Source organism: Tripterygium wilfordii, chromosome 13, assembly GCF_013401445.1.
Source record: "Tripterygium wilfordii isolate XIE 37 chromosome 13, ASM1340144v1, whole genome shotgun sequence".
Lineage (NCBI taxonomy): Eukaryota > Viridiplantae > Streptophyta > Magnoliopsida > Celastrales > Celastraceae > Tripterygium > Tripterygium wilfordii.
Genome location: NC_052244.1, coordinates 16,896,765 through 16,910,157, shown reverse-complemented (window position 1 = coordinate 16,910,157; position 13,393 = coordinate 16,896,765). Strand labels below are relative to the sequence as shown.

General features: G+C 33.9%; 1 protein-coding gene across 1 annotated transcript; it reads left to right on the top strand.

Annotated features, from left to right (window-relative positions):
- The first annotated feature begins 6,888 nt into the window (after positions 1–6,888).
- LOC120011905 (transcription factor MYB108-like) lies at positions 6,889–9,099 on the top strand. Its single transcript, XM_038863076.1, has 3 exons — positions 6,889–7,265; positions 7,842–7,971; positions 8,105–9,099. Exons 1-3 carry the CDS (start codon positions 7,091–7,093, stop codon positions 8,691–8,693), a joined length of 894 nt encoding a protein of 297 aa, XP_038719004.1. The 5' UTR covers positions 6,889–7,090; the 3' UTR covers positions 8,694–9,099.
- The last annotated feature ends 4,294 nt before the right edge of the window (positions 9,100–13,393 follow it).

Here is a 13,393-nt window from a genome sequence, read left to right as displayed (position 1 = left end):
GGAATCGCCATGTATGTATATATATTTGTCTAAAAGGTGAAAATTGACCATGTCTTTTGGACTGAAAGACAACTTAGATTCTCGAAATGTAATAATCTATCAATTCTGTTTTTATCTGCTGATCTGACCTTTTTTAATCTTTATACAGACTTCCGGGCCAGGCATATATATGGATGCATGATGGAACCATATATATATATATATATATAGACATTCTCCTATGTGGACCAAAAGTGTGGACCAAATTTGTGGACTTGTTTTTCAACCGTAGATGTGATGGGTCCCATAATAAATGTGTGACCCCCACTTATGTTGTGATTGATTACAACCATTGGATTTTGGTCCACAAACTTGGTCCACATAGGAGAATTTCTATATATATATAGAAATTCTCCTATGTGGACCAAAAGTGTGGACCAAGTTTGTGGACCAAAAGTGTGGACCAAAAATGTGGACCAAGTTTGTGGACTTGTTTTTCAACCATAGATGTGATGGGTCCCATAATAAATGTGTGGCCCCCACTTATGTTGTGATTGATTACAACCATTGGATTTTAGTCCACAAACTTGGTCCACACTTTTGGTCCACATAAGAGAATTCCTGATATATATATATATATATATATATAATTAACTACTTTGTTTAGAAAAATAGACAAGTGATCCCCACGTCTCATCAAATAGTTACATGACCCAATTGCACTCAAATCATATCACCAAATAATTCCAAGTAATTAAAATTCAGGAATTAAGCGTACGCGTGGAACAGGTCCTTATACAAGGGTGGACTTGAGGTCATGCCAATGAATCTGGACCACCTACCATCTACTTTTCAATTTCACAACTAATTCATCTTCATTTCATTGTAGTTAAATATCCATTATACGTACCAACAAAATCAAACTTCCATATCCTATTATTATAATCAATACTAAAAATCTCACATCGGAATGATTTATAAACAAAATTAAATCTCTTACTTGTTTTCATGGATCTAACTACTGTTCGCGACAGCACATAATTAAGAACGAATTTGTGTTGGCCCGTGATCCATGTATATACTTACAATTTAAATTCTCATTTTGCAGTTAATTATTAATTTTGTCTAGTGAATTATATATGATCATGATTAAATTAGTTGGGTTTTCAGGGATGTCATTGTAGATAAAAAGATTGGAAAACTAAGGCAGGAATTGGATCCCTGGTCCCCTCAGGCTCCCAACAAATGTCGTATTACTGGGCATCTGGTGATGGATATATATGCATATGTGGCATGAATTCATCATCACTATTGTGATAGTCAATTTCCCACATCAAAACATAATTATAATCCACGCATCTATACATACATATATATATGGACGGTTAACTACAAGATCTCCTCGTATCTTAAGTCGTAGTATTGTGATCTTCCCCTATTAATCCTTTGGAAAGTAGAGGAAATGGTGCATGTACTATGTACGAGATCACGTAAGACCTTATTTGGATTGGACAACACATGTTTTATTTTTGGTAATAATCCTTAATTGGGTGTGAGAACAAATGACAACATCAAACGTTGTTATATAAAAAATAAATAAAAGCTAGACCCCCATTTCCCTCTTCAAAGGTCACCTACCCAAAGTGGTCTAAAGTTGATGTAATTATAAGATAAAAAAAACAAGAAAGAGAATGAGATTTTGAAGACTAAAAATTTCACATCAGTCTGGCATAACCTTGTCGAGTAGTTTATAAGCAAAACTCAACTCCTCTCACATTGAAATAGTATTTTATGGACCTAAGTACTAATGACGATGACCATGAATAACAAATGCGTGATGACAAGTTGTCTAGAGCGGATCGACAATATCTTCAATGTGTTTGATATGAGAATTTCAACATAGTATCAATTATCGAAGTAAAGCCGTCCAACTAGTTGGGTCTGGCATATCTCATCCCACAAGTGTGGGGAGTGTCAAACTAAAAATATCACATCAATCAACTGGCAATAACTCAGCCGAGTGTTTTATAAACAAAACTCAGCTTCTCTTACGTTGCAGATCCATTTTATGAGCCTAAGTATCATTAGGATGATCTATAAAGAACAAATCTATGTTGGTTCGTTGGCTTGGATGAACAATATCTTGAATGTGTTTGGACAATATTGGTCCTGATAATGAATAGGAGTACCAAACTGACATGTGTTCGCCGTACCCGATCTTCTCCTTAATTTTGGGTTGGACAAGCAAGATATACAGTGTGAACTCGGACTGTGAAAGTTTTGATTTTGAACAATCAAATCAAACATCATTAAACTAAGTAAGCTTAATTAATTACCATCGTGTGGAAATCTTTTTATGCCTAGTTAGTGGTCCAACAACACGCTTCTAGTTGTATATATATGTCCAAAAGCAAATAAGTGCATGTGTTCTCTTTAATTAATTATTAGTTAGCCAATTGCTTAATTATTTATTTAGTCGTTAATTAAGCCATCTAGTGTGTAGAGTTAGAAACCAACAGAGTCACGTATACTTTATTATAAAATTGGGAAAGACAATGAGGGAGGGAACACGGAGACATATATATATATATATATATATCAGAAATTCTCTTATGTGGACCAAAAGTGTGGACCAAGTTTGTGGACTTGTTTTTCAACCATAGATGTGGTGGGTCCCATAATAAATGTGTGGCCCCCATTTATGTTGTGATTGATTACAACCGTTGGATTTTGGTCCACAAACTTGTCCACATAGGAGAATTCCTGATATATATATATCCTTTAAATTAAGTTTATTCTTAATTAATAAATATAAGTTTTTATTAATATATCAGACGGTTGCGTTGAAAACTGTTTGCAATTTTCACCGCAGGTCTCCCGTTCGAACAATCTACAAGGTCGTCAAAACAATACGATAAGATAAAATAAATTAAGAGGAACAAACATTTAAATATATGTTTTTGGGTCAAAGACGCTTCAGCTAGCTAGAGAAGAATAAAAAGAAGAATGTGGAAGATATTTTGATGGCATGAGAAGAGAGAAATCTCATTAAGTCTAAATTTTATCCCCCTCCAAGCAATTCTTTTCGATCTTTTAATGATATTCAATTCATTGGGTATGGAAACTTCTAGAGAAATGATTAATTAGTAGGTAAATATCTTAATTAGTCCATAACAACAACTTGTTTAAGTCCATATCAGAGTTGATTATGGTCTTAATTTGTTTAATAAATTAGCCAGCTTCTAATTTTGAACAAGTTTCCCAAGTGGATCGGATAGGGCATCATTTATTCCTTGAGTATGCCTTAAACCCTCCGTCTCGCGCGTCTTGCACCAAAGACTATGAAGTTTATAATATGGAAATATTTGGTTATATTAATTTTAAGTATATATGCACACACTTTTAGAAAATCCTTTCGAATACTACAAACCAATATTGTATGTTTTGGACCAAAAACCATGCGTGACTTTGTTCTAGCTTCTTGAATGTTGTCATTGGTTCTTAGACCTAGAAAACGCGTTGATTAAATGTGTTTGATGAATTGAACATTTGTTCATATGTCACTCGGTTGGGTTATACTAATATGATGAGGGATAAATTAAGGTCTTAACACATGCATAATTAGTAATTTCTGGAGAAATATCTCAGAGATTATATTGATCAGAGAAGATTATACAATTAAGAAAAATATGTGCCACAAACATCAACAAGAGTAGTTTAGGCATAAATTCTGTAATAAATTAATTAAATCTATAATATATTTAAGGGTAGCTAAGCAATATTTTTGTGGTAATTAGAAATGTATACATAATTAGGTGTCAAAGCAATGGAGCGTCTCTCTTGTGTTTGGGTTTGGTTTGAGGCTCGAGTCCCCTTTAAGGGCCGGAGTATATGTAGGAAGAAGAATATTAATTAGGAGCTCAACTTTTAGATTTCTCTTTTTAGAGCAATAAATCTATTTTCACATGCATGTACACCACCCGGCAGATACATTATTTCTCCCTTTTTCTTTTGTATTTCTACAAAAAAACAGTAACTATCATTGATTAATTTTCAGGAAATAGAAGGGGGTTGAAATTTGTAGAATTACTATTTGATTTGAATCATTTGATGCCTCTTTCTTTTTTTAGAAATTAAGTGACAACTACATAGCACGAATTCATTGAATTTTGGTAGCTATATATAGCTATATATAGGCCATCAGCATCCATCACAAATTAAATATTAATGCATTCTATCTCCTCTCCTTGCTCTTATATATTTGATAGCAATGCATTTTCAATTATATATATATATATATATATATATATTAACATCATTCAATAACCTCCTTATGATCGAACATCTATATATCTTAAATTCTTAATTTTATTTTCTACTTAATTAAATGGGTCCATTAATATTATATTTCCCTACACGTACTCTTAGTCTTACGCAGTGCTCTTAGTTCACACTTTATAAATTAAGGGGATTAAATATTTGTGCCACTATACATAGGATAGGAGATCCTTCATTTTTTTTTATTTAACTTTTTTGTGTGTTTTTTTTTTGGTGCCTCAACATCCCATTCTTTTTAGGTATATAGCTAATTAAGCTAGGCATGATACCCTTTCTTTTATGAACTTTACTAGCTGTAGTAATATTACACACACACACACACACATATATATATATATATAATAGACACACAGATAGTAGCATTTCATACTCGTGATTCAAATGTGTATATTATATAGCTAAAATACAAACACCGTCCTTGACATAAATTAAAATAAGGAATTCCTCCGACCAGAAATTAATTAAAGAACATATATATATATATATATATATATATACACACATATGTGTGTGTGTGTGTTTTTAAATCAGGAAGATGTACAATAATGTAAGACAAAGAATATATAAATTGATTAAGCAGGAGGAGGAACATGCATATGTATTCATGGACATCTAAGCAAATGAAAAATAACTAGTTTAATTCACCCTTTATAGCCAAAGCGCGCACCTGATTTTCTTTCAATGTTTATCTACTTAATTAAATTTGCTTCCAATATAAAAGGAATCAAGGTCCCGTTCAATTAGAGCTTATTTTTTCAATTTCAAACGTTAGCTTATAAAATCATCTGTAAGGTTTTGGTGAAACTTATGGTCGACATTAACTTATAAATTGTGAAGTTTTTATGAAGTTTATAATTGACGCTAATTTATAAGTTGTAAAACTTATAAGCTGTGAGATTTTGGTGAAATTTATAATATTAATGTTTATTTATAAGCTGTGAAAAAACTCTATTAAGTTTATTAAATTGTTCATATATATATATATATATATATATCCGGTATGGTATGAATATTAATAAATAAAAGACTAAAGTGCATAAATGCCACAATCAATAAATACGTATTCTCTCATTTTTGTTTATTGCTTGATTAACTAATTGTTTATTTCTAGTTAGGCCTGCGCTTCCTACACTGAAAAGGACTAAACACATTTATAGAAGCCTTTCACTACGCGTGTACATATATCTAATTCATGCTATTTACTCTGTTAACATGTGTAAATCACTTATGAGAAATATATATATTTATTTGTATTTCAAATCTTAGACTTCCAATAGTACGTACGTATCATCAGAAGATCACATATTCCAAAGAAATATTGTAACAAGTACTAAAATTAAAACTACTAGCTAGTGCCACGTACATGCATAATGACCACCAGTAAAAATAATTAATTAAATAATTCTTCAAACCTTGGGGTTGGTACTGGACTGGACACATGTTCAATTAGTACAAATATTCAATTTTAAAGTTTGCAAGTTACAACAAGAGGACAAAGGAATTAAGGGGGGGGAAAAAAAAGAGACTATAGACGGATAGCCTATGCTTTTTGTTGCCATTGTACCTGAATGTCCACACATGGTGATGGTGTGTGTATATATATTCTTAGTTTATCAATTGAAGAATAAGGGACTGAAATGGAATTGATTTCATCAATTAATTGAAGTTCAATTAGCCTATCCATCAGGTAATTGGTGTACTTAATTAACCCAGCTAATATAATTAAATTGATTTTCCAAGTTAACTCTATATATGCACGTGGTGAACAGTACTAGCTACTTAATTATATATGCATCTCCTAAACCTTAAACCATAAATTCACTGTTTCATTTTCTCAAATTCACGCCCAATTTACATTTCTAATTTTCTTTTTCATCATTTCTCGTTGAATAAATGTATATGTTTCTCCAGAATAATGAAATATTACTCCTTTAATAAGTAAATCTATCTACTAACAAAGTTAATTATGCTGACGTATTATTATTTGATACTAGATAATGAAAATTTGATTGATTCACATATTTGTTGTATTTAATAAATTCATCTATAAACAAAGTTAAAAACCCCTTGATTCATTTATTTGGAGAGGCAAGCGTGCCATGTAGGCACTAGTGACGGCCTACCTATATATATATATATGTGTGTGTGTGTGTACATAGTATTTAATTATAATTAATATTACTTTTGACTAATTGGAAATGAATGCTCCCTTAATTAGTTGTAAGTTCTCCAAGTTAGCTTTAATTACGAGTTATCAAAAAACAATATATAAATCCTTCATAAATTATTCTTTTTTAGCCAAATTTCAATTTATTGCAAACCCCGAATAGAAGAAAAGAATTTGAGCCATAAAAAAAAAGAAAAGAAAAGGAAAGGAAATGAAGTAGAGGAGTTTTTCCAAAAGTCCTTTGACAAGTTGCTGGAAGAAGTAGTAGTAGACGCAAGAAAGTCAGAGCGTCAAACTTCAAAGCCTCCCTCTTTCTCTCTCTCTATTTCTGTCTATCTTATTAATATGGAGTAGTTAATTAATTAGTAATAATTAAGCTCGAGATTAAGTGATTTCTCTACTGCGCCTAATCCTCCAAGTGTTTTCAAACCCATCTGCTTATATATACCCTTCTTCTCTCTAATCGATCCTGCACTAGTGTTAACAATAATAATATTCCTTTTCTCTCTTGGTCTCTCTCTCTCTCTCTCTCTTTCTGTCATCTCTCTGTCTATTTACTTTTTTTGGGTTCCAATCAATCAGTCACTCGAATTGAAGAAATTAAAGATGGTTGTTGTGGATGGGAACAGCAGATCAGGCAGTTGCGACTCCAAAGAATTACGTGAAGAAGACAATCTGGAGTTAAGAAGAGGTCCATGGACGTTCGAAGAAGATCTGAAGCTCATGAATTATATTGCCAATCACGGCGAAGGAAGATGGAACTCTCTCGCTAGTTGCGCAGGTAGTACTAATTTATTAATTATTAATTAATTTAGCAACTGCCTACTCGCTAGTTTTGTTATATGCGTTTTTGTGCACAAAGGGCCAAACAACAAGTTGATGGCATGATCATGATCATGATCATCGCGCCAGTACACGCACGCCTATATGTATATATCAATAATAAATCTCTCTCTTTAGTGAGATTGATAATGAAAGAATCTTTCATGGCCATAAACAAAAGTAGCATTAATTCCCCATATATAACTACTGATCATAAGGCCTCTTAATCCTTCCTTCTCCCCACCCTTTTTCGCCTATCTCTCCAATTCTAGTGTTTTTGATGATGGTCGATGAGTAAGTTGTCGGATTAATTAACGGATCTAGTTGATGATGATTTATGTGAGCATGTAAAATGAATTAAAAGCTTATTTGTTTTATTTATTCTTCATTTTGAGATATATATATATTATTAAAAATGAAATGAAAAGGATCGCACAAGTGCAACTTAATTGGTGCAAAAGAAGTACTATATGCCCTTCTCTCTTTATCTTCTCAATAGTCTAAAGTCTAAACTAGACATCATTTAATGAAACAGGACTTAATAGGACTGGGAAAAGCTGCAGATTGAGATGGCTCAACTATCTTAGACCCGACGTACGTCGCGGAAACCTTACTCTCGAAGAACAACTCATGATTCTTGAACTTCATTCTCGATGGGGAAATCGGTACGTACTATATATATTCATCTTAATCTCAATTTATATTTCATTTCAAAATCATCCTCTCTCTTTTCTTTTAACTATTGTACGTGTTGCTGAGATCTCTATTATTACTACTGATATTATTATTCACTTTTAGATGGTCGAAGATAGCGCAACACTTGCCAGGCAGAACCGACAACGAAATCAAAAACTACTGGAGAACTCGTGTCCAAAAGCACGCCAAGCAGCTCAAATGTGACGTCAACAGTAAGCAATTCAAAGACACCATGCGTTATCTATGGATGCCAAGACTCATTGAACGAATCCAAGCCACTTCTTCTCTAAACGCAACCGCCAGCCAAGTGAGCAGCTTACCCTACGACTACGATGGTGCACAAATGATCATGACTTCGACTACTAATTACAGTACTCCAGATAACTCCAGCACTTCCTACGACTCGTTTGGGACTTCGACTCAGGTCTCGTCGGACTTGGGGGTCGGGGAGTATAATTACAACAATATCCCGATTAATCACAACCTTAATCCGGATTACTATCAAGTCAATCAAGTCGGTAATTACCAGGACTTCTCTGTTAGTACTCCGTCCGGGTATTACGGTAATCAGGGATTAGATTTCCAGGAGCAGAACAACACTAATCCATGGTTGCACAGCGGCGACACATCAGACAATCTTTGGAATGTGGAGGACATTTGGTTCTTCCAACAGCAACTCAACGGCATGTGAAGAGATTGAAAAAATAAAAAGATACATATATACATCAATTATGATACGCATCTTGGTAATTGGTATATATCTCAACTGTTTAATTATACGCACAAGAGTTTATGTACATCATGTGGAGTTTATGAATTCACTTGGATCCTGCACCCAACTCAGGGATACCATATGCTAGAGAAAAAATGGGATCAAAGTTGCAATTAGTTGTGTTATTGTTATCATTAAGTTTGTGTTTTTTTTTTTCTTTGTTTGTAATTTGGGGGGAGATTGTTGTTTGCAATTAATTGGTTATCTTATTCTTTGTTATTGACTATATGTACTTGGTGGCTTTTTAATTTAACCAAGTGATTGCACTATAGAAGCATGTTTCAAGATGATTATGAAATAATGGGTATGATCATATATTCTAATAGATGAAGTTGTGTGCATAATTGGCTCCACCGTGCATGTTTACTCTCAGAGTCTTCTTTCTTTCTTTCTTTTTTTAATGTATATTATACTCCAATTAACTATGATGATTAGTCTGTTTTTAAATGAATTTAATACTTCCATTATGCATCAATTAATTAGTCTTGTAACTTTTGAAACATTGTCCTTGGGGCCTGAACCAGATGAAAAGTCCTCTTTAAGTTTCTAGAAAACAGAAAATTAAATTCCAATTATCCATAGGACGTGACAATGATCTTACCAATCCCCGTTTCTCCTTTTTTTTTTTTTGTGGTTGTGTTTGAAGTGCGGGAGCCCGGGGTCTGCTGTAAAATTTTTACAGCAGACCACACTGTAAAATCAGTGAACGGTTAGATTTGTTTCGATTTGATCGAATGACTATAAATTGTAAAGACCCATAACTATTAAATAAAAGTATTCTCTCATCTTTCATCTCTGACTCGGGTTGTTTTCATTCTCTCTCTTAAAATAGGTAAATTCTCAGTTACTCCATATTTGCAAAACCCAGAAATTGAATCAAACCCAAAAACTAAATCAAGTTTGTTGAAGACGATGATGCAGAGAGAGGCGGATAGATGCCACCGCTTGACGCGATTGTCGCACAACCGTTGGGGAGGGAAAGGAGGACCTTCATATTGCAGATCTCTTTTTTTTCGGTGCAGACCACTTTTTTGATGCTGGAAGGGATAAGGAAGACCTTCGAAATGCAGATCTCCTATTTTTGAGTGGCCAAGAAACAAGATTTTAGGGCCAAAAATCAGAGTTTGATATCTATTGGAGTCTTTAGTCCAAGTTTGTTTGAAACACTATTTATCCACTCTTTTTTTACACAGCCCAATAATCAATTTTTATGTGTGAAAACAGTCTAGATCATGGGTGCGAAAACAATTTTAGAATGTCTCTGTCCAAATGGTTGGAATGCCAGAAGAAATTGTTCCATAGAAAAAACCATTTTGCGATTAGTTTCAGGACCTTAAACTGCAGATCTCTCGTCTCGACTTAACGATCCATTCCATTCTTCTCTCTGTTGCTATGAACGAAATAAGAATTTAAGAGAGAGAAAAACAACCAGAAGAATTTAAGAGAGAACAAACAATCGGAGAGAAAGAGATGAGATAATACTTTTATTTAATATTTATGAGTTTTTAAAATGATGGTCATTCGATCAAATCGAACCAAATCTAACCGTCCACTCATTTTACTGTGTGGTCTGCTGTAAAATTTTTACAGCAGACCCCGGGCTCCCTTGAAGTGCTTAGAGAATCAGACAAATTAGTCTCGATACTAAACCTGATTCCCCACGTAACTAATGCATGTTAATAACATGGGCAATATTGTATTTACGCCCCCAACTTGTGTTCCCAATATGTCCAAATCATCTAAAGTCTAAACATAAACATTTGACGGACGATAAGACAAAGGCTCTACGGTGGCAAATGGCGAAACCACAAACACAAAGCCAAGCCTTAGAAGCACTTTATCTGGCACCAAAATGATATGTGTTCATAATTTTGATGTACATAATCTAGGTGACATGAGGAGAAATGTGAATGACCATTTAATACAAAATTATCTCTCACACTTCTCCTCATGCCATCTAAATTATGGACATCAAAATTTTGGACATGTAATGCTTCCGTATCTGGTATAACTCAAAAATTCCAAACCTTACTATATATAGTAACTATTTTATACAAAATTAATTTTTGCAAGATATATATTAAGTTCATTACATGGGGCTGTCATAAGTTCTAAACTTTTCGGAATTTAAACATTGTAAATAGATCATTAAACTAACTTTTCAGTTTTCAATACCTTAAATAATCTTGACGACCTCATTAAATCATCAACAAGTTCAAGTCAAATATGAATTTGCAAGTCAACTGTATTTATGACACGTTTTTAATTTGTTAGGACCATTTTCATCTACTAATAGAGAGAAGGAAAAAAAAAAAAAAAAAACCAAATTTGTGATCTAAAGAGTGACACGTGCAAAGAAGAGGTTGGCACGTGAGAGGATAATAATAAGTGAGGACCGAAACGTGATAAAATAGTAGGAAGACCATAAGGACAGAGAGAGATTTATGGCGGCGAAGAATCTTTGTAGTCCGCGTGCCTATAAGAGAAGCCATCGAAGTAGTCCCCCCGTTTACTGAGGTGTTGCGGGGCTACCACGTGTCTTCTTTACCTATCTCATTTAGTCCATTAGTCATTAGGCTTCCTGGACTGAAGCACTACCAGGTCAGCCGCAACTACAAGCGTGCCCGGGGTCTGATCTGTTTGCTGACAGCGGCGATAATTTATTTTTTACTTTTTTAAAATGATGAATGAATTTGTTTTGATTGTGTTTACAACAATCTTAAGAATTCTAATAAAAAACATCTCAATTATTTTAATAATGGATCTTGTTTCTTGATTGTTGTGGGGCAGCGACTCCATTCAAATTTAAACACCTCCACGTCAGACATATACATACATACACCACTTGTGCATTTGTTGGAAATCAGCACACACGTGTGAAGGTATATGTTGATATATACTTGTGTACATACAGCTGGAATCCACAATTAGAGGCTTCAGAGTTCAGAGTACGGTATTATCTTTGTTCTAGTGGGGGCCTGGGCCTTGGGTAGGAGCTGGACCAGAACCAGGGAGAGAGACCTATCTGACAGTGAAGATGTGGGGTCCTGATTTAATCTCACGACAACATCTGATGCCATCAACTTTGGATCCCACGTCACAACCTCGCTGTGTAATAGTTAGAGCAATTGCTTTCGTAACTTTTATTGGGACAGTGTTTTGTTGATATGGTTGAGTCGACAAAATATATTGATAATGGTATTGATTTTTATGTAATATGTAATAGAGGTAGGACACAATATTTATTTTTTTGTGTAGTTGTGAGCGTGGTACAAGTGGATCTCAAGTGTTGAAGCCAATAGAGAGGTCACCAAGGTTCCCTTCCCTCATATTGTTTCCAATGAAAATGGGATAACAAAATTGTATTGTTGTACACATTTTTGTATCCATCCTTCATCAAAACCTCACCCATGCCTCATTAGATTAGAACCATTGTAAGTGCCCCTAAAGGACTGTTTGTGCCTATCATCAGGAGCTTTACAATGTATTTGGGCTCATTTTTGGCCTGAACACTGTGCAGATGATATAGTTTTGAAGATAGACTTTATTGGTACCCAATAGGAATCGATAATGATAACCACAAACTATGACCCTCATAAGTCATAACAAATGAAAAAGAAACTCGATTTCATATTGCAGTCTTGAAAGTGAATGGATACATGTTAGATACATTTTTTTAACCGAAAACGATATAATAAAAATTTATACTTTGAATATATATTAGATATGTGCATAAACTCGGGTCATCAGACTCATAAGAACAAAAGTTACTAACTTGACAACAGAGTAATTAAGTTGGGACAAAACTCAAACGCGTGATCATAAAAATATTACTCTTAATGAAAATCGAATTCAGAATCTCCCGAATTCATATAGTTTTGGTAGGGGCTATCAACCTATCACCAAGATGTTATATTAGATGCACATGCCAAAACATTACACTTGTAATTTTGTCTTTAGCACCAAATTGCGTTTTGACTGACGTACATATAATTTTGTTGACTTGCGTGGAAGCTCTCTGATGAAAGCGAGTTTTGATTAGTGTCTGTCCAAAAGCATTTTAGAACCACATGTTGATGATGAGAACAGATGGTTATCATGGGAAATAAAGCTCCCATATATGCCTAGCTAGCTAGTAATGTAATAGTATTTGGTGGCCATCTATTTCACAATCTTTTTTTATCTCCAAATAAGTGCTGAAGATGTTTCCAACCCGTAACAAACCGAGTAAGTGAACATGTTGTACTTCCATTATAAGTAATACCATACGTTAGTTTATATAATTTGTTCTTATCTCCTGGCATCAGAGGGAAAACTTGGACCAAACACACTTTAATTTGTTCAATTTTGATGTCCACCGTTTTTTATTTTTATAAGTTTGTTTTGTTAATAAGTCTCATTACGCAACGGAAATATTATCTCCACAACATTAGGAAAAGCTTATGCGGACATTTTATCCTTTCATCACTTGACCTTTGTGATCAACAAGAGGATTTTATGCACCAATTGACATTTAAAAGAAAAGAAAAAACTAAAGCAAAAGCACTAAAAAGTAGTCTAAAAGGCCTTCAATCAGGCAGGCCCCTCAATGGTATGGGCTGTAATATTGAAATTGGGCT

What these genes read in the sequence shown, in the direction of transcription:
- LOC120011905 (XM_038863076.1), top strand. Translation starts at nt 7,091, where the DNA reads ATGGTTGTTGTGGATGGGAACAGCAGATCAGGCAGTTGCGACTCCAAA. An exon ending in CTCTCTCGCTAGTTGCGCAG is followed by an intron (nt 7,266 to 7,841) that starts GTAGTACTAATT and finishes TTAATGAAACAG; the next exon opens with GACTTAATAGGACTGGGAAA. An exon ending in CATTCTCGATGGGGAAATCG is followed by an intron (nt 7,972 to 8,104) that starts GTACGTACTATA and finishes ATTCACTTTTAG; the next exon opens with ATGGTCGAAGATAGCGCAAC.